We start from the raw sequence: 20,076 nt of genomic DNA, 5'->3' as shown, positions 1-20,076 counted from the left end.
CTGCAGCTCTTGTTTTAACCCATTTTGCCCCTTATACAAAAAAAAAAGGTCACGCCAGAGGACCCCTTTAAAGAGCCTTTCAACCTAACATCAAATCAGACGCAAGTTGTTTTCTTTGGTCAAGTAGTTCCAGAATTGTACTCATTTCTGGGAAAATGGGAGAACAGGTCTGCCATGACATCTCCCACAGAGGCTCCCTGGAGAGGGTGTGAGACGGGCGAGGTGGAGTTACTGCTGCATGACTAGGTTCCTCACAATGGAGACAGGCAAAGTTTGGTGCTGACACACAGTGGTGGCCATTTGCACTTTTAAAAAAAATTATCAGATATGGTCCAAATTTTTGTGATGGTCGCAACGTCACTTGCAACTCTGGTCCCCATAAGTAAACCCTGAAGTCAGGATGCAAGGCACAGTCATGGCCTCCTAAAGGTCTGCCTAGTTATAGTTACAATCTCCATCCACTGCAGAAGAGACACCAAGGTGTAGATCCAGCGCCCGAGCTACTCTGAATGGCAGGGGTGCAGGACCGCAGCCGATCAGACATTGAAGGCCTATTCTGATGATAGTCCATCAACAGTAAAGGAGTGGACAACCCCTGTTTTCTAAATTTATATAAAGAGTGTGTTTCTATTTCGCACCATCTTCAAGAGCAGGGCTAGGTATGAGCAGGCGTATAGGAACATAGGATGACAGGCACGCTATATGAGGTCACCAGCAGATATCAACAAAGGACAAGGGATAGTGTGTATATGATAAAAACTATTTATTTGGGTAGTAGTAATAAAAACGTTATCAATATAGGTCACTCCCAATGTACGGGGAGGAGTGGGTGGTGTAAAATAGATGAATAAAGAAAAATAAAAATAATGTGAAAATGTGATGATAAAACACCCTGTATTGGGCTATAAGTCCAGAATCATGGTATGTAGAACTTTAAATATTAGACAAATATAATCAATAGTCTGAAATTGATTCAGTTGATTAAAATAGGTAAAAAGTTAGTACAAAGATCTAAATTGTGACAGGTTTAAAAGAATATATCAGCAGCATTCCAAATCCGATGTATGTGTATACACAGCTATGCGAAAGTTATTTTCAGCGAACCAGTGCCTGGTGGCGTCCCACCTAAAATTGGCTATCTGGTCGCTGTTACCTTTCTGGAGGATCGTCGGTTCTTCTATGTGGGTGTCTCCGCGCAGGATCCTCTGTGTGCTGTGGATGCTTAGTGCGGTTATGGATAGACGGGGCCGGCAGCGTGGTTGCAGATGGATGCGATGACAGCGAAGGGCTGCTGTTTGTGGACCGCACTAAGCATCCACAGCACACAGAGGATCCTGCGCGGAGACACCCCCATAGAAGAACTGACGATCCTCCAGAAAGGTAACAGCGACCAGATAGCCAATTTTAGGTGGGACGCCACCAGGCACTGGTTCGCTGAAAATAACTTTCGCATAGCTGTGTATACACATACATCGGATTTGGAATGCTGCTGATATATTCTTTTAAACCTGTCACAATTTAGATCTTTGTACTAACTTTTTACCTATTTTAATCAACTGAATCAATTTCAGACTATTGACTATATTTGTCTAATATTTAAAGTTCTACATACCATGATTCTGGACTTATAGCCCAATACAGGGTGTTTTATCATCACATTTTCACATTATTTTTATTTTTTATTCATTTATCCATTCATCTATTTTACACCACCCACTCCTCCCGTACATTGGGAGTGACCTATATTGATAACGTTTTTATTACTAGACAAATAAATATAGTTTTGATCATATACACACTATCCCTTGTCCTTTGTTGATATCTGCTGGTGACCTCATATAGAGTGCCTGTCTTCCTATGTTCCTATACGCCTGCCTTTTCTGACTGGGTGAGTCAGCTTAGACACGTGCACCTTGCATATTGCCCACACAGGAGAGCCACCGTATTCCCTCCAAACTAGGTATGAGCAGGTTTACTGTCACTGACTGTAAACAACAATGTTCTCATTCACTAACAGCAAACAGATCTGGAAAATAATCTAAAATTGTAGCACAAAGTATATCAGAAACTTGAAGAACTTTTCATTCATACAATGGTTAAAAGGGTTGTCCGGGCTTCAGATACTCATAGGATAGGTCGTCAGTATTAGGTGGGGGTCCACACACTGGCACTTCCACCAGTCAGCTGTTCTAGGCTGTTGCAGTGCTGAAAGCCAGCAGTGTACAAAGCGGAAGCCTCCACTGGAGTACTAGGGGCCAGTTTACATGGAGTTTTTTGGCGCTGTTTTTGTTGTGTTTTCACCTCAAAATCAGCTCCAAAAAATGCCTCAAAAAAGAGCCTCCCAATTCATTTCAATGGGAAGCAGCACTTGCTTTGTTTTTTCCACATGGAAAAGAGAATCAGCATGCCCTATCTTGGGGTGGAACCCCCGCTTAATCTCCAATTAAAAAGAATGGGAAGCATAAAAAAAATCCTTTGTACGTGTCTGCGTGGTTTTTGGGCGTTTTCTGTGCGGAACTGCAGTAAAAACTATGTGCTGAAAAACGAGATTTTTGTATAACTTGGACCAGTAAAATCTCTTTCTCGCTCTTCCTTGGGGGACACAGGAGACCTTGGGTATAGCTCAGCTCCCTAGGAGGCGTGACACTAAGTGAAAACTGTTAAGCCCCTCCTCCAGCAGCTATACCCTCAGTCTGGAGAGAGAGACTGCCAGTTGCGTGTCAAAGTAGTGAGAAAAGGCAATGTCCAACAAGTGGAACCAACAAGCCAACTACCCAACGGGGTAAACCAAGTCCGGAAACAGTGTCGAAAAAAACAATGAATGGGTGGGTGCTGTGTCCCCCAAGGAAGAGCGAGAAAGAGATTTTACTGGTAAGGGCTCTTTCACACCTGCGTTGTTGTGTTCCGGCATAGAGTTCCGTCGTCGGGGCTCCATGCCGGAAGAATCCTGATCAGGATTATCCTAATGCATTCTGAATGGAGAGAAATCCGTTCAGGATGCATCAGGATGTCTTCAGTTCCGGAACGGAACGTTTTTTGGCCGGAGAAAATACCGCAGCATGCTGCGCTTTTTGCTCCGGCCAAAAATCCGGAACACTTGCCGCAAGGCCGGATCCGGAATTAATGCCCATTGAAAGGCATTGATCCGGATCCGGCCTTAAGCTAAACGTCGTTTCGGCGCATTGCCGCATCCGACATTTAGCTTTTTCAGAGTGGTTACCATGGCTGCCGGGACGCTAAAGTCCTGGCAGCCATGGTAAAGTGTAGTGGGGAGCGGGGAGCAGTGTACTTACCGTCCGTGCGGCTCCCCGGGCGCTCCAGAGTGACGTCAGGGCGCCCCAAGCTCATGGATCATGTGATCACATGGATCACGTCATCCATGCGCATGGGGCGCTCTGACGTCATTCTGGAGCGCCCGGGGAGCCGCACGGACTGTAAGTATACCGCTCCCCCGCTCCCCACTACTACTATGGCAACCAGGACTTTAATAGCGTCCTGGGTGCCATAGTAACACTGAACGCATTTGGAAGACGGTTCCGTCTTCAAATGCTTTCAGTACACTTGCGTTTTTCCGGATCCGGAGTGTAATTCCGGGAAGTGGAGTACACGCCGGATCCGGACAACGCAAGTGTGAAAGAGGCCTAAGTTATACAAAAATCACGTTTTCTCGCCCATTTTCCTTGGGGGACACAGAAGACCTTGGGACATCCGAGAGCAGTCCAAGAGGGGAACACCACAGCTCCAAGGCAAAGCACCCAAAGGCATCAAGGAACCACCGCCTGCAAAACCAGGCGGCCCAAGGCAGCATCCGCCGAAGCCCGAGTATGCACCCTGTAGAACTTGGTAAGGCGTGCAAGGAAGATCGGTGGCCGCCTTGCACAATTGTGCGGCCGAAGCCCAATGTCTCCGGCCCAGGAGGCACCGACCGCTCTGGTGGAATGAACGGTGACACCGAAGGCGGAACCCTGCCCTTGGTGCGGTAACCTCAGCAATAGCCATTCTGATGAAGCGGGGGAAAGCCACCCTAGAGGCAGTCAAACCTTTGCGCAGACCTCCTGGAACCACAAGAGTCCGAGCGTCGACAAGAGCCGGTGATCTCCAAGTAAAACTGCAAGGCCTGAACAACGTCCAATCGGTGAAGGTGTCCGTTCCCGGGGGTGGGAAGGGGAAGACGATGGCCTCGTTGAGATGAAAGGCAGATACCACCTTCAGAAGGAAGGAAGGGACGGGATGGAGAACAGCCCTGTCCTGGGGAAGGATAGAAGGCTCGGAACAAGAAGGGCCGCCATTCAGACACCCGTCTGAGAGACACGATGGCTGCAGAAACACAACCGTACAGGACAGAAGGAGTAGAGAGAACTTCTGTAACGGCTCCAAGGGAAAGCTTGGAGCGCCGAGAGCTCAGTATGTAGTTCCCAGGGCGGTACAGAGGAACCAATGAGCCACTCCATGAAAGAAGGTCTTGACAGGCCAAAGAGGGGCCAGGGAACGCTGGAAGAGGATGGACAGCGCCGACACTTGACCCTTCAAGGAACAGAGTCCCAGTCACAGGTCCAGGCCGGACTGGAGAAGGACAGAACCATGGGGAGAGAAAGGCAGAGTGGGGGAATGCCCAGCTTCCCACAGAACCCCAGGTAAGAACTCTAAGTGCGATAATAGATCCTGGACGAAGCACGGCCCGGAGCGAACACTATAGCGTGCCCGCTGGAATCGCCTGGGCAAGCGGGAAAAAACCCAATGTGATCAGGCGCAGACCAGTAACACAAGCAGAAGAGTCCGGCAAAACTGGTCCCGTCGGCCCCCGAGCAACGTCGTCCCGTATCCACCCGAAGTGGGGGAGCAGAAGGGCAGACGGAAGGAACCAAAAGGGTCCGCCCAGCATCCGACAGATGCCAGGACAAGACAGGCTAAAGTCCATGTCGATGTTGCCACCAGAGGAAGGGGTTCTACCGTCCCGGTGTGGGAGATCTAAGGACAATCTTGACCGAAGGGTAGTCCTCCCAAGTTACCGAGAAGGTAAGTCTACAGCAGGACCATCGCCTAGAATGGAAAACACAATCTGCACCCAAGCGGGAGGACAGGACGCGGTAAATGGGCGCACAGCTAGTACAGCCAGTGTGAACGAGGGAGACGGTACGAGGCCACAAGGAACACCGGAACCATCCAAGTGAACAACCATGCTCTCCCCAGAATGGAGGGCAGTGAAGGAACGGCCTCTGAAGCCTGGCCGGGGTAGAAGCCACATCGGAGTGATATGCCCTGAGCGGGAGCCAAAACAGAGCCGGCGAGAAAAAGCAGTCGAGACAGAGGCCGGCATAACACCCTCCAACTGAAAGGAGGAGTGGGTAACAGGGTAGTCATAGTAGGACAGCTCAAAAGCAGAACACCCGCTACTCTGTGAGACGCCCGGCTCACCGCCTCGCAGAAGGCGAATACCCTGAAGAACCCAAAGTGGAGGTCCCCAGACCTGGATAATCGAGCACCCAAGAGAAGTTGGGTGACCTTCCCGAGGAGAGCGGCCCGAACCTGGTAGCAGAGCAGAACTATAGCGCAGAGGGTGCCAATAGGAAGGACACATACCACACTGCATCCGAAGAGGAGGAAATGGTAGTAGGCGAGGGAACCGTAGTCCCGCCAGAGCCAACGTAGAATTCTAGGGGAGCTGCAGACAGCACTCTCGTCCATGTGACCGCTTGCGCAGGGAAGCAATGCAGCGGGAGGACGAATGGGTACGCATCTAGGAACCATGAACACTCCCCAGGTGGAAGGGCCAACAAACATGGTGGATACAGTCACAACGGAATCGCAATATACAATCCAAACCCGAGAATGAGTACCCAGTGGCGTATCTATCACGAGGCAAACAAGGCATTTGCCTAGGGCGGCACTTGCCAATGGGGCGGCAAAATGCCTTGTTTGCCCCTGTCCCATCCGTCTTTTATGTTGCCGCCGGTATACTCAGAAGATCCGATGGCATATTCTAACCCCCAGGCGTTCCCATGGTGACAGGGACGCTTGCCTGGGGGTTAGAATATACAGGGCCACGCCGCTCACAGGAGACATTTATAAACTAATCATTAACTTTAATCATTGCTAATCTCTTTACTGGATATCTTACTCTGTCTTGACTCTTAGCTCTGGTAACAGCAGGCAGTGCGGGCGGCGCTCACTCACTGACGTCACGCGCCTGCTCCTCCCACTAGGCGGCGCAGGCGCGTGACGTCAGTGAGTGAGCGCCACCCGCACTGCCTGCTGTTACCAGAGCTAAGAGTCAAGACAGAGTAAGATATCCAGTAAAGAGATTAGCAATGATTAAAGTTAAAGTTAATGATTAGTTTATAAATGTTCTCCTGAGCGCGTCGGGGAGGGGGATCTGTGGATGGCACCGTTTAGGGGAGGGGGATCTGTGGATGGCACCGTTTAGGGGAGGGGGATCTGTGGATGGCACCGTTTAGGGGAGGGGGAGCTGTGGATGGCACCGTTTAGGGGAGGGGGATCTGTGGATGGCACCGTTTAGGGGAGGGGGATCTGTGGATGGCACCGTTTAGGGGAGGGGGATCTGTGGATGGCACCGTTTAGGGGAGGGGGATCTGTGGATGGCACCGTTTAGGGGAGGGGGATCTGTGGATGGCACCGTTTAGGGGAGGGGGATCTGTGGATGGCACCGTTTAGGGGAGGGGGATCTGTGGATGGCACCGTTTAGGGGAGGGGGATCTGTGGATGGCACCGTTTAGGGGAGGGGGATCTGTGGATGGCACCGTTTAGGGGAGGGGGATCTGTGGATGGCACATAGGAAGGGGTGGGGTTTAGAGAGAAAGGGGTTTGGCCTTGACAGGAAGGGGTGGGTCAAATTTATATTAGGGGGGTGCCCGAGTTTAGTCTCGCCTAGGGCAGCACAAAACCAAGATACACCACTGTGAGTACCGCCTAGCTCGGTGCAGTAGAGAGCAAGTAGAGCCCGTCCAGGTCAGGTGGAAGCAGAATGATCTCTTCAGAGAAGAGTGCAAGGCTTGCGGCAAGCATCGTATCCCAAGAGAAACAAGTATGTCGCAGGAGGAAGGGAGGCATGCGTACGAGCAGCCCCGTAAGCAGTGAGAAGGCCAACCCACCTACGGGAGAAGGCATACACGGCCCAAACAACGCACAGAGTGCAGAAGAACGTCCGCTCACTGCAAAATAGTCACTCAGCGAAGGGGGCCAGCCACAGAGTCCCACAGTATCTACGGAAGTGCGAAGTGCAAAGTGCAGCCTGGAAGGGAGTTATGCACAAGACTAGTACGGCATGTGACGGAATGCAAGCAGTCCGCCCAGAAAGGGGGGAAATGTACCTGACAACACTGCAGTCGGCAAGAGTGCAAAGGCCCGCCCCAAAAGGGGGTGATGCCCAAGGCCAGTACCAACTTCAGAGAAGTAGGACATACCATATTCTGCCCAGAAGGGGGCCATGCACATGGCCGCACAGTATCCAGTAGGAACGCAGGAGGTCCGCCTAGTGAAAGGGAGACATGCACAGGGTTATCCTAGCATTAAGTGATTGTGCAATAATCCACCCATCACCGAATTTCGTGAGAGTGCAACTACTGCGCCAATGAAGGGGGACATGTACGAATCCATACAAGGACAGCAGTGAGTCTCGTGAATGAGGGGTGGTCATGCACAAGGCCAGCACCGTATCCAATGGGAGTGCAAGCATTCCACCCATGTAAGAGGGCCATGCTCATGGCCAGCAGCGAATCCAGTGAGAGTTCAGCACATCGCCCATGGAAGGGGGGTTATGCACATGGCCGGCAGCGGATCCACTGAGAGTGCAAGCACCCCGCCATGAAAGGGGGTCATGCACATGGCCAGCCACTTACCGGCGAGAGAACAACCCCAGTCAGTGAGAGTGTATGTATGCCGCCTGAGGGAAGGAGGCATGCCCATGGCCGGCAGCGAATCCAGTGAGAGTGCAGCATACCGCCTATGGAAGGGGTCGTGCACATGGGCGGCAGCGAATCCAGTGAGAGTGCAGCATTCTGCCTATGGAAGGAGATCATGCATATGGCCGGCAGCGAATCCAGAGAGAGTGCAGCATTCCGCCTATGGAAGGGGATCATGCATATGGCCGGCAGCGAATCCAGCGAGAGTGCAGCGTTCCGCCTATGGAAGAGGGTCGTGCACATGGCCAGCACCGTATCCGATGAGAGTGCAGTATTCCGCCTATAGAAGGGGGTCATGCACAAGGCCAGCCCGCAGCCAGGGCGAATGCAGTATTCCGCCTAGGAAGGGGGTCATGCACATGGCCAGCACCGTAACTGGAGAGGGTGACGAATTCTGCCTATAGAAAGGGCGGAAGCGGGGCATGCACTTAGCCAGCGCCGTATCCCAGGAGAGGGCAAGGGTCCGCCTAGAAGGGGAACATGCACCTGGCCAGTGCTGCAGCCTGGGAGCGCGACATGCCGCCTATGGAAGGGGGGCACACATAAGGCCAGCAGTACAGAGATCAGGCTGCAGCGTCCTGCGAATTCAGTTTTTTTTATTATTTTTTTTAAACACTGCCTCTCTGAGGCAGGAAGGGGGCCACAATACAGGGGCACAGGCTCTCTGAGAGGCAGGAAAGGGGCCAGCCATACAGGCCCATGAGGAAGCCCAGATCTTAGAGGGTCTCCTCTAGATGGGAGCCGGCCCCTGGAGATGGCCGGTACCCAAAAGGTTAACAGGGATCCGGCGTGGGGGGTGGCGCAGCGATCCCCTGGGGGCGGGGGAACCTCCAGGCAGGAAGAATTTGCGCCTGGAGAAGTTCCCGCCCCCTCCAACCGAGGCCGGAATTTTGTGGCCTAGTAGGCCGCAAAGCCGGGGCCTAAATTTTTGCCACGCCCGGCCGACCGGGAGGTACCAACGGTCGGCCAGGACCTGGAGGGAGCCGGAGTGGCGCATGTACATACCGGCCGTGGGTGCCCACCCCGCGGGCCGGAAGAGTCAGTGGCCTGGGAAGGAGGGTTGGAATTGCGGCCCAGCAGGCCGCGAAGCCTGGGCCAAAATTTGCAGCGCCCGGCCGACCGGAATGCACCGACGGTTGACGGGGTCTGTTGGAGCATCGCACTCAAGAACATGCCGGCCGCGGGCCGTAAGCGAGGGCCCTGCACCTCGGCAGCGTCAGCGCACCGGTAAGGGTATGGGGGACCCTGAAACCGGGTGCCCGTGAGGATAGAGGAGGGACGCCGGCATAACCTCTCCGTCAGGGGCAGCTAGGTGCGGGCCTCCGGGCCCTGTTGCAGCATTCCTCTCGCAGGGAGAAGGGAGGCAGTGCGGCTGAACCTATGTTGCAGAATTCTGCAGCTACCTTCAGGAGCGGTGGGGAGACAGCCAGTCTGCAATGTCCTATAGAGACCAGGTGGGGAGGAGAGGGATCAGCGAGCAGATTGCCGCCCTGCGGCACCCCAGGGGCCAGCCTAGGTCCAGAGGCACCAGTATGGGGGTCAGGCACGCAGGAGACCGGGGTAGGGGGGGGGGGGGGGGGCGTAGGGCTGGAGAAGCCACTCTCTCACCATCAGCTGCCTTCACCCTCGGTCCGTTCCAGCAGGGTCGCCCCTTCAGCTACTGGCACCGTAGTGGCAAGACGCTGGAAGAGGGACTTGGTGTGCGGGTGACCCTTGCGCTGGCGGGATGCAGGGGAGCTAGACTGCCCTGGTCCACCTTGCCTTCTGTGGGGGAGGCAGCAGTGCGGGTGACCGTCACTGGCGCAGCTCAACCCCGGGAGAAGCAGAGAGGTCTAGTGCGTCTCTGTTGTCCCTGATGGTCTGGAACAAAAAGAAAAGAAAAAAGTAAAAATCTAAATTTAAATTTAAACAAAATGTAAACAAAATTTAAACAAGGAGAAACCAGCCCTGCAGAGCAGGGAGTGTCTTGCCTCCTTGGACACTAAGCAAAAAACTGTCAGTCTCGCTCTCCAGACTGAGGGTATAGCTGTGGAGGAGGGGCTTAACAGTCTTCACTTAGTGTCACGCCTCCTAGGGAGCTGAGCTGTACCCAAGGTCTCCTGTGTGCCCCAAGGAAAATGGGCGAGAAAAGCAGTTTTGTATTGAAGTAAAAACCATAGTTAAAAAAGGCGTGTTGAAAAACTGCATCAAAACTGCGTAAAAATGCACAAAAAAGTGTAAAAAAAAGCACTGAAAAAAATAAAATAAAAAAACACACAGATTCCACGCTGAATTTTGTAGGCGGATTTTCAAAATCCGTTGTGTGAACATAACCTGAAGCTTAGTTCCCCTTCACCTGAATGAGAAGTGAGCTGCAGTACCCAGGCACGGGCACCATACCATGTACAGAGCTGTCTGCCTCCAGCTCCATACACTGTACAGTTACCAGCGCCGAGTGTCAGACCCTCACCTATCGGATACTGATGACCTATCCTGAGGACAGGTCATCAATATCTGTAGCTCCATTCACAAACTAACTGGGAAACCCTTTAAAGTGGTAACTGGGCTTTGGACAGCAACTGCTGGGAGCAGTAAGTGGTATTTTCTAACCTCCGATCGTGCTTTCTTGGAACTCGTGAAACTGTCCCTTGACGAAGCGTAGCACTAGGCTGGACTTTCCCACAGCGGACTCTCCTAGGAGGACGAGCTTGAACTGACAGATTTTATTCCCGGCGTTGGGTCCATTAGGTCTGGAGGCTCCTCCTCGGTTCGCCATGTTTAAAGGTGGACAGACAAGTCTAATGTGTTTGGCAGTCCGGGAAGCGGAGCTCTGGGATCACTTAACCGTCTGGAAATCTGTAGGTAAAGCAGAAAGAGACAGGTTATAGTGTGAGGCCTATGACAGGTTTGTAGGCCTCAGTGCAGTCACAGCGGGTCCTAGACCAGTGGAGGAGGAGCGGGTTACTGGGACAGTCGTACCATTCAACTGGACAATGCTCGTGTTGTGCTTTCAGACTATTAATCCCATTTACAGTATGCAGGCTACTTCACATGAATGAAAACTTATATGGGGACTATTTTAACCACTTCTCAGAGGGAATGCAATGGCTTCCTAAGAAATAGCTCTGATTGGGTATAATGGAGTATGGACCTGCCGCCAGTGTCCAACATAGTCCATCACTAAAGCTGCCCGTACATTTTAGCGTGTTCAATGGGAAGTTATTCCTCCCAATCCACCCTACACATGCATGCTTGGCCGAGAAAGAATATCCTCTAAATGGGGAGAAAAGCGCTGACAGACACTTTTGGCAGCAGTTTATCTCCTTGAAGATATAGGCATCCGGCATGTGGAAATCCAGCCATCCGATCCTTGATTCCCCAATATCTCCTATCAGGGGAGAGTTGAGAGGCTCCCATACGCATTAGATCAGGGGGTCAACAACCTCCGCCACTCCAGCTGTGGTAAAAACTACAACTCCCAGAATGCTCCATTCACTTCTATAGGAGCTCTGACAAAAGCTTAATAAGTGTGCATGATGGGAGTTGTGGTTTTACCACAACTGGAATGCCGGAGGTTGCCGGTCCTTGCATTGAATGGTCAACCGACGTGTACATTTTTAGCTCCCAATACGTTACTGAGGCCATGCGCTGTCAAAGGGGCGTGGATCTCAACGGGGAGCGAACCAGCAGTCAGCGCAGACAGCGTCATAGCTCTGATTCACTCCAAGCGGAGAATCACGCTACCTTCACAGTGTATGGTCTCAATGGCATTTTGGGAAGAGAAACTACCAGCACCGATTGTTCAGGAACAGGGGAGCTCTGCTGAGGCCAGTGATTTATGGCATGTCAAGAGGGACCAGGAAGTAGAGGCTGGTGAGGACTGGGAGACCACAGAGCAGCAACAGCGGAGGATCCGTACTCTGACTGGCAGGTATTTTACGGATCTGAGACAGTTTTTTTTTAACACATAATTAAACAAATGGCCATCAATGTAACTCACTGACAGACCAGGTCTGCGGAAGCAGGGGTCTGTACGAAGCCCATTTGGGCCAATAGTGTCTTAAAGGGAATTAAGAAAATTAAAATACTTAAAGGGGTTCTGCAGTTTGTTCAAACTGATGATCTATCCTCTGGATAGATCATAAGCATCTGATCGGCGGGGGTCCGACAACCGGGGCCCCCCGACAATCAGCTGTTTGAGAAGGCAGCGGCGCTCCAGCAGCGCCGCAGCCTTCTCACTGTTTACCGCCGGCCCAGTGATGTTAAGACTAGTATCAACTTGCCTGGGCGGGGCTAAGCTCCATTCAAGTGAACAGATCTTAGCCCCGCCCAGGCCAGTTGATACTGGTCGTGACGTCACTGGGCCAGCGGTAAACAGCGAGAAGGCCGCAGAGCTGCTGGAGCGCCGCTGCCTTCTCAAACAGCTGATTGGCGGGAGTCTCGAGTGTCGGACTCCGGCCGATCAGATGCTGATGATCTATCCATAAATAAATATATTCCCAAATACCTTTCATTAGTTATAATGGCTAGTTTTGTCTGGGTAGCAATCATTAGGAGAAATAAAACGGCAGCCATCCTATTAGTACAGACAAAACCTGTCCTAATCACACAGGAGGACAAGTTACTTCAAAACACTGAGCTAAAGAGCAGCCTCCTCCTCCTCTCTGCTTGTCAGGGATTATGGTCCTGAATACAGATAAGATGTTCAGCTAAATCTCTGTAGATATGGAGTCCATAAGGAGACATGAAGTACAGAGAGGACAGACAGGACAGACTGTGGTAATGGAGACTGCATACAAGTGCTGCTGCTCATTACCACATCCCCACCTCTTCTCTGTACTTCTTGTCTCCTCATGAACTCCATTCCTACAGAGATTCAGCTGAAGATCATATTAAAGTGTATTCAGGACCATAATCCCTGACAAGCAGAGCAGAGGAGGATGAGGCAGCTGTTTACCTCAGTGCTCTGAAATAACATGTCCTGCTGTGTGATTAGGACAGGTTCTGTGTCTTCTAATAGGATGGCGGCCATTTTATTTCTCCTAATGATTGCTCCCCAAAGAAAACGAGCCATTATAAGTAAGGATATGTATTTGGGAAAATATTTATAATAAAGTAATATTTAAGTATTTTTATTTTCTTAATTCCTGGAGACAACCCCTTTAAAAGGGAACCTGTCACCTTGAAAATACAATGTAATCTGCAGCTAGCATATTGTAGAGCAGGAGGAGCTGAGCAGATTCTAGGCCTTGACGTCAAAGAGGCGGTCCTATCAGTGACTGTCTATACAGAGATAGCTGTCAATTACTGATAGGACCGCCTCCTTGACTTCAAAGCCCAGAATGACAGGAATTTACATGTATAAATTGCAAGTTATACTCAATCTTTTCCAATAAAACTATATATCAATCTGCTCAGCTCCTCCTGCTCTATAACAGGCTGCCTGTAGCTCAGACACCATGTTCAACATGACATTCCCTTTAATGCGATTAACCAAGCACATACATAAACATTAATAGAAACTAGTAACCAATTAGATATCATCTTCTGTTTTCCATTATAAACTTGAAAAATAAAAGCTGGAACCCGATTGGTTGTTCTGAAGGGGTTGTCTGAGTCTCACTGCTACTCCCCACCCATCCACTAAACTTCATAATTCACTTTCATTTTCAACACCTTGTAATAACGGAGGTCGCGGAGCTGGTTAGGTGATCCCTTCCTCTGCTACTGCATCACCTGCGCTGATGTAACAACCATGACTCCCATCACGCCCTGTCCCGTAAGGCAATGATGTAATGGCCATGTGACTTTGCTGTAGACCAGGTAACATTCCCCGCACCCAGCGCATGCACAGATACCGCGACCCCCCACTTCAGCGTGTGCTACCCTAATTTCACCGTAGGCCCACGTGACGTGCTCTCTGGGGAATAAAACCAGCAAAATGGACAGTGCTGTGGTATCCAAGTGCGAGTGTCTGTGTGAGAGGACTAGGGAGTACTTTGTGGGACCAGTCAGGGTTCAGAGGTGTCGTGGACTAATGTCTTTGAGCATGAGATGGCAACGTACTGAACCATGGGAGGTGATGTTGCTGCATAACAGAAATGCCCACAACCAGGAAAATCGGCAAGTACACAGAGGGGAGCAGCAGAAAATCGGAGTTTGGCTGAATTATAGGCAGGCAAGCAGGAAAAGAAGCAGCTATATCTAGTCAGACGAAAGAGCCTGCAGTGTGATACAATGCAGAGCAGACGGCTTCATCAGGGGGCCGAGGAAGGGCAAGTCCTAGGTAAAAAAGCTTTCCTCCACAGGTTAGCTCCAGTCACTAATTGGACGAAATGCCCAGAGAACCCCTTTCCACTAATAATTTTCCCAGAAAACTATGTAGTGGTCTGAGTGGGACTGCGAGAGCTCACATACAGCTGCTTCCGACAGGTGATAAAAAAAAATTAAAGGGGTTATTCAGGAATGTGATAGTGATGGTCTATCCAATATCAATTTGGCGGGGTCCCAGGAGTTGGAAGCTGTATGAAGAGGCTGCAGCACTCAGTCATTTCCTAGGCCAGTGACGTTACGGTACATTGGTCACATGGCTTAGGCACAGCTTAGTCATATTCATACCGCTATACACTGTACAGTGCTGTGCTTAGTAAGCTGTAAAGAGACCACAGTGTTCACCAGAGCTCCGACGAGTGTAACGGCCTCTTTAAACAGCTGATCGGCGATCAATATCCTCAAACTCTTGGATAACCCCTTTAAACCATTCAGCTTTCAAGGTTAAATGAGTACATTCCCAAGAGCGGAAATGTGCGAAAAGTTATAACCACCACTTTTCTCTCCTGCCACTTCCTGTGCCCTGCTTTGTGCTCCCGCTAGTGTTCTTTTTCTGGCTGCAGTGATGTATTTATTTTATGCACTTACATAGCGCTGACATATTCCGCAGCGCTTTACAGACATTAGCATCAAGCTGTCCCCAATGGAGCTCCAAATCTAAGGTCCCTATCAGTATGTCTTTGGAGCGTGGGAGGAAACCCACGCAAACACGGGGAGAACATACAAACTCCAGGGAGATGTTGTCCATGGTCAGATTCGAACCTGTGCTGCCCTCAGCGATGACATTCCATACGCAATGTCACCACTGCAGCCAATCACTGGCATGAGCAGTCATGTGCCGTAACCTGCACCAAGAGCCATCTCCCCCTGAGCAGATCCATCTTTATATCCGCACTATCGCTTTCACTAATAAGTAGTAGTTTTCACAGCAAGAATAATGGCTCTATTTTTACGGATGACGGAGTAGACTCTCCTCCGAAACGTGTTGTTTTTAAATAAAGAATCAGTTTACTATACTTTTATCTGAGAATGTATGACTCCATGGGGCAGTGCTGACAATTTCAGAAGTCCTCCCCTTTTGATTCTAATACTGAACTCTCCCAGTGATCCTGAGACGAGACCGGCCCGGGGGTCGTTGGCAGCAGCAAGGAACGACGACCACCTAAAATCCACATGCTTTTTAAAGGGGTTATCGAACCCCTATAATGCCCGGGCCTCTCACATAGGTTATACATACACTGCTCCCCGCACGGCCGCCACTGCATCGCCCCGTCGTGCGGATGAAAACATCCGGCAAAAGTGTGGGGGGGGGAGCAGCCAATAGCGGGACGCAACGGGAACGAGCCTCCCTAGTGTCACCCGCGATGCTGGAGAGGGTCGTTCTCGTCGCGGCCTGCTATTGGCTCCCCCCAACGTCACTGGATGTTATCATCCACGCGATGTGGAGATGCAGTGACAGCCATCAGGAGTGACACGGGTGAAGGGGAGCGAGGTAAGTATAACCTGTGTGAGGGGCCCGGGCATTTTAGGTGACACAACAGAAGGTTAGACTAATACTTACCCATGCCCTGGGTATACCAGACGGTATTTCGCAGTAGACACTCCATATGTTGTTCTTGTTCATATCTGCATTCTGGCTTTCACTAATAAGCAGTAGGTAACAGCAAGAATAGTGCTACAGGCTCCTCATTTCTTGCAGTCAAAAGTAAAAGTGATCAAGAGAAACTCCTGATAGATGGAATCTGGCACCAAGTTGTCAGCAACAGATCCTTCATAGATTGGACTTCTTTTTCCGTTAGAGAATACCGAGCGGTTGTACTTGGACTGCAACACTGTTTAGGTGATAAGTATCAAAGTAACAACTACTTGTGTCAAAGTAACATCCGCTTGATTCCCAGGACCGAAGCTTTCCCAGCAGAACATCGCCCAGAACATCACACTTGCTTCCTTCATCTTGGTGCCATCTCTTCCCCAATGCTTCTGGCCATCCACATGATGTAAAAAAAAGATTATCAGACCAGCCCACCTTCTTCCTTCTCTCCATGTTCCACTTCTAATGCTCATAGGACCACTGTAGGTGTCATCCCCTTGGTCATCAATGCCTGCTGGACACCTATGACCCTGTTGCCAGCTGCTCTTCCTTACAGCCATTTGTTAGGTACTAACCACAACATACCAGGAACAACCCCAACGTATTGGAGATGCTCTCACCCAGTCACCTGGGACCTAGCCATCATAATTTGGCCCTGGACCATTTCTCTTGTTGCTGCCTGTTCCCTTTCCAGGCGCCGATGTCACTAGCTTATCAATGTTAGTCACTTCACTAGTCAGTGGTTTGAGGCTGGATTTCCACGTTCAGGTTTTCTGAAGCTGTTTTTGAAGCAAAAAGTATCTGTTCTCTCCCTTCACACCTGGTTTTGGCTCCAAAAACTGCATCAGAAAACCTGAACATGCAAAGTCAGCCTCAAGGTTATGGCTGATCAGCGCACACTACAGGCATGGAAGTCAGCAGCGGCAGACGTCTGGAGGTTTTCTACATTTCTACATTCCAGGGCGCTATGACCTGTTTGTACTTGGCGGGTGATGTCATTCAGACAAGGGCGTAAGGAAACTCTAGACTCAGCAGACACACCTCTGCTTACCACGAATTATATAACCTTCAGGCAAATTGTCTTAAGTTAAGTACAAAGTATGAACAGGTCTTACCTAGTGTATACACTATCAATGGAAGCAGCTGTTACCCTGTTTATGACAAAGTGTATGGGAGAAGTCCAGGTTCTGGTCAAAAGTGAGGAATCAAGGTCATTTATGGACCTCTAATAGCAAGGGTGAAGCTAGTTTCACACTAGTGGCAAGGAACTCCGTCAGGCTGTTCCAGCGGGTGAACAGTCTGTCAGCCCCCATTATAGTAAATGGGTCTGGAGCGGACTGCCGGCGGCACGGTGGGCTAGCGTTAGCATGGATCCGGCAGGCTGTCACAAGTGGCCTGTATTCTGTAACTCATTAACCCCATGTTGCCCATTATGTGAGATGGTACTTTGGGGATCACTTACTATTAATGTGAGGCACATGGGGTCCAGTCCAAAAGCGTGTGCTCAGCCTGACATTGAAAACAAGTGACCCCCATCATGTTTAAAACATGGTAGTGGTAAGATTGGGGTTAATGAGTCACATCTGGCTGCCTCATACATGTTTTTGCCTGCCTATATTGTGGTCCTGGTACCTGCGCTGGCTGTTCAGCGGACTAATGCACGCTGAGGAGAACACCAGGCTCAGGAGGAGGAGGAGGCTGCCGCCGTTCGCTGGGCTCACTAGCTCGGACGACGCAGCGGTTTATTACCTCCCCCGTCCCTCCTCCTGCTTTAAAGGGTTTCTACCATCAGATTTTGCCAACGTACTTTTATCCATATGCTAATGAGCCTCTAGGTGTGGGCATCGATTCAGCACCTAGAGGCTCCGTCTGCTGACCATTTTCGCCGCCCATGTAGTTCTGCTAGCCCGCCCCGCTCCTCTTGATTGACGTCCGATTTGCCTGCATCTGTCTAAATCCCGCGCCTGCGCTGTGCGCTTCTGTATTGGGCGCAGGCGCAGTGAGTGAATGCCGCGCTCCTGGTGCCGGCTTCCTCACTAACGTAGTCGGCGCAGGCGCAGTAAGGAATGGTCAGTAGACGGAGCCTCTAGGTGCTGAATTGACGCCCACATAGCACCTAGAGGCTCATTAGCATATGGATAAAAGTACGTTTTTTAGGTGAACGGCTGCAGACAGATGTGAACAAAGAAGACTGTTATGTACGGCTGACACTAGCACATCGCAAGTGTCAGTCAGCTACATAGGGCAAAATCTGATGGTAGAAACCCTTTAATTAGCCACACATTCATTGGTGGCAGTGGTGCGGGCAGCTTCAGAGCCCGCTCCTTAACCACCTCCGGACCGCCTAACGCAGGATTGCGTTCCGGAGGTGGCAGCGCTGCGCAGAGTCACGCATATACGCGTCATCTCGCGAGACGCGAGATTTCGCTCAAAGCCGGCCCGCGCATGCGCATCGCGGGCCGGCAAAATTAAAAGAAGTATTTCGTCACCAGCCTGCCAGCAACGATCATTGGCTGGCAGGCTGGCGATTTTCAAAAAATCCAATCCAAAGTCATATAACAGATCATATTAGTAAATATGATCTGTTATATGGCTTGTCTGCTCCTGTGCTGGTCCTTTTCGTCGGTTGGATCCAGCACAGGAGCAGACTGAACTGTGAGTACACCAAACACTACACCTTAGCCCCAGATCACCCACCTGCACCCCAATTAACCCTTTGATCACCCCTTTGATCGCCCCTGTCAATCACTAGTGAAAGGAAAAAAAGTGATCAGTGTAAACTGTCACTTTTTTTTTTTCACTGGTATTGGCTGTTAGGTTTTAGGGATAGTTTAGGCCCCTTGGTTAGGTAGTTAGCGTCAGTTAGCGCCCACCCCACCGCACCGCAGTCACTTTTATTCGCTGTTTAGCGTATCGCTAATCAGCATTTGTACTTTTATAGTATCTGTAAGTGATCAAAACTGATCACGGTCAGATCTATAATAGTATTAGTGTCACCTTAGCTCGCCCTCCACCCAAAACGCAGTGTTTGCCCGATCAGGCCTGATCGGTCGCCCACACGTGCGTTCACCCACGCCCGCCCCACCGCAGTGACAAAAAATTATTATTTTTTGATCACTGCACATTCATTTTACACGCACTGCGGCGATAAAAAAATCAGTTTTGATATTTTTTATCAACCGCAGCAGCCTCCGGTACTTCGCTAGCCTCCCCTTTGTAAGACAGGTTTGCTTTTTTTCTTGGGTAGTCTCAGGGAATACCCCTAAATTTAGTAGTCCAAAATGTCAAACAGGGGGTATTCTTCTGAAGAGGCCTACAGGATTCTGACCCAGTCGGATGAGGAGTGGGAACCCTCATCTGACGAATCTAGCGGGTCAGAATATGAACCTGTGGAAAGCAGTGGCTCTCTGACCCAAAGTTCGGACGAGGAGGTGGAGGTCCCTGGCAGCACCAGGCGTACCCGGCCCCATGTCGCTAGACCACAGGTTACGCAGGATCCGCTTCAAGAGCAGCAGAGTGGGGCTGTCGCTGCCGGATCACGTGGTGAGGCATACACCAGCAGCGCAGCCCTTCCTGGACCTAGTACCAGCACTGCCGTACAACCTGGTGAAGTAGCGAGCACCAGAAGGGCAGTTGAAGCTGGTACGGTGGCACGTGCAATAGTTACCCCGTCGCAGCCACCGCAAAGACGGGCCCGTAGAGCCCCTAGAGTCCCTGAGGTGCTGGCAAATCCTGATTGGCAGTCACCAACTTCAGCCGCACCAGTAGTTCCCCCTTTCACCGCCCAGTCTGGAGTTCGGGTTGAGACGGCTCAAATCGGTTCGGCCCTGGGATTTTTTGAGCTGTTCTTGACTGCGGAGCTCTTGGACTTAGTCGTGGCAGAGACCAACCAGTATGCCACACAATTTATAACCGCTAACCCGGGAAGCTATTATGCCCAGCCTTTCCGGTGGAAACCAGTCCAAGTTTCCGAGCTTAAAATTTTTTTGGGCCTTCTCCTCAACATGGGCCTGACAAAAAAGCATGAATTGCGGTCATATTGGTCAACGCACCCAATTCATCACATGCCCATGTTCTCTGCTGCTATGTCCAGGACACGATTTGAGACCATCCTACGTTTTCTGCATTTTAGCGACAATACCACCTCCCGTCCCAGAGGCCACCCTGCTTTTGACCGGCTCCACAAAATTCGGCCCCTCATAGACCATTTCAACCTGAAATTTGCAGATTTGTATACCCCTGAGCAAAACATCTGCG

General features: G+C 50.7%; 1 protein-coding gene across 2 annotated transcripts in view; it reads right to left on the bottom strand.

Moving 5' to 3' along the window:
* RAB5A (RAB5A, member RAS oncogene family) overlaps positions 1 to 20,076 on the bottom strand; it is a 65,941-nt gene that overhangs the window by 29,812 nt on the left and 16,053 nt on the right. Inside the window, exon 3 of one of the 2 annotated variants that reach the window (XM_040433000.1) lies at positions 10,509 to 10,756. In XM_040433000.1, coding sequence (XP_040288934.1) covers positions 10,509 to 10,674 — 166 coding nt within the window. In that variant the 5' untranslated portion in view covers positions 10,675 to 10,756. The remainder of the gene's footprint in view (positions 1 to 10,508; positions 10,757 to 20,076) is intronic. The other variant, XM_040433001.1, reaches the window with a different exon arrangement.

The sequence above is a fragment of the Bufo bufo genome, chromosome 5 (genome assembly GCF_905171765.1).
Source record: "Bufo bufo chromosome 5, aBufBuf1.1, whole genome shotgun sequence".
Lineage (NCBI taxonomy): Eukaryota > Metazoa > Chordata > Amphibia > Anura > Bufonidae > Bufo > Bufo bufo.
The sequence above is the reverse complement of the archived record's forward strand: the minus strand, read 5'-3'. Positions and strand labels throughout refer to the sequence as shown.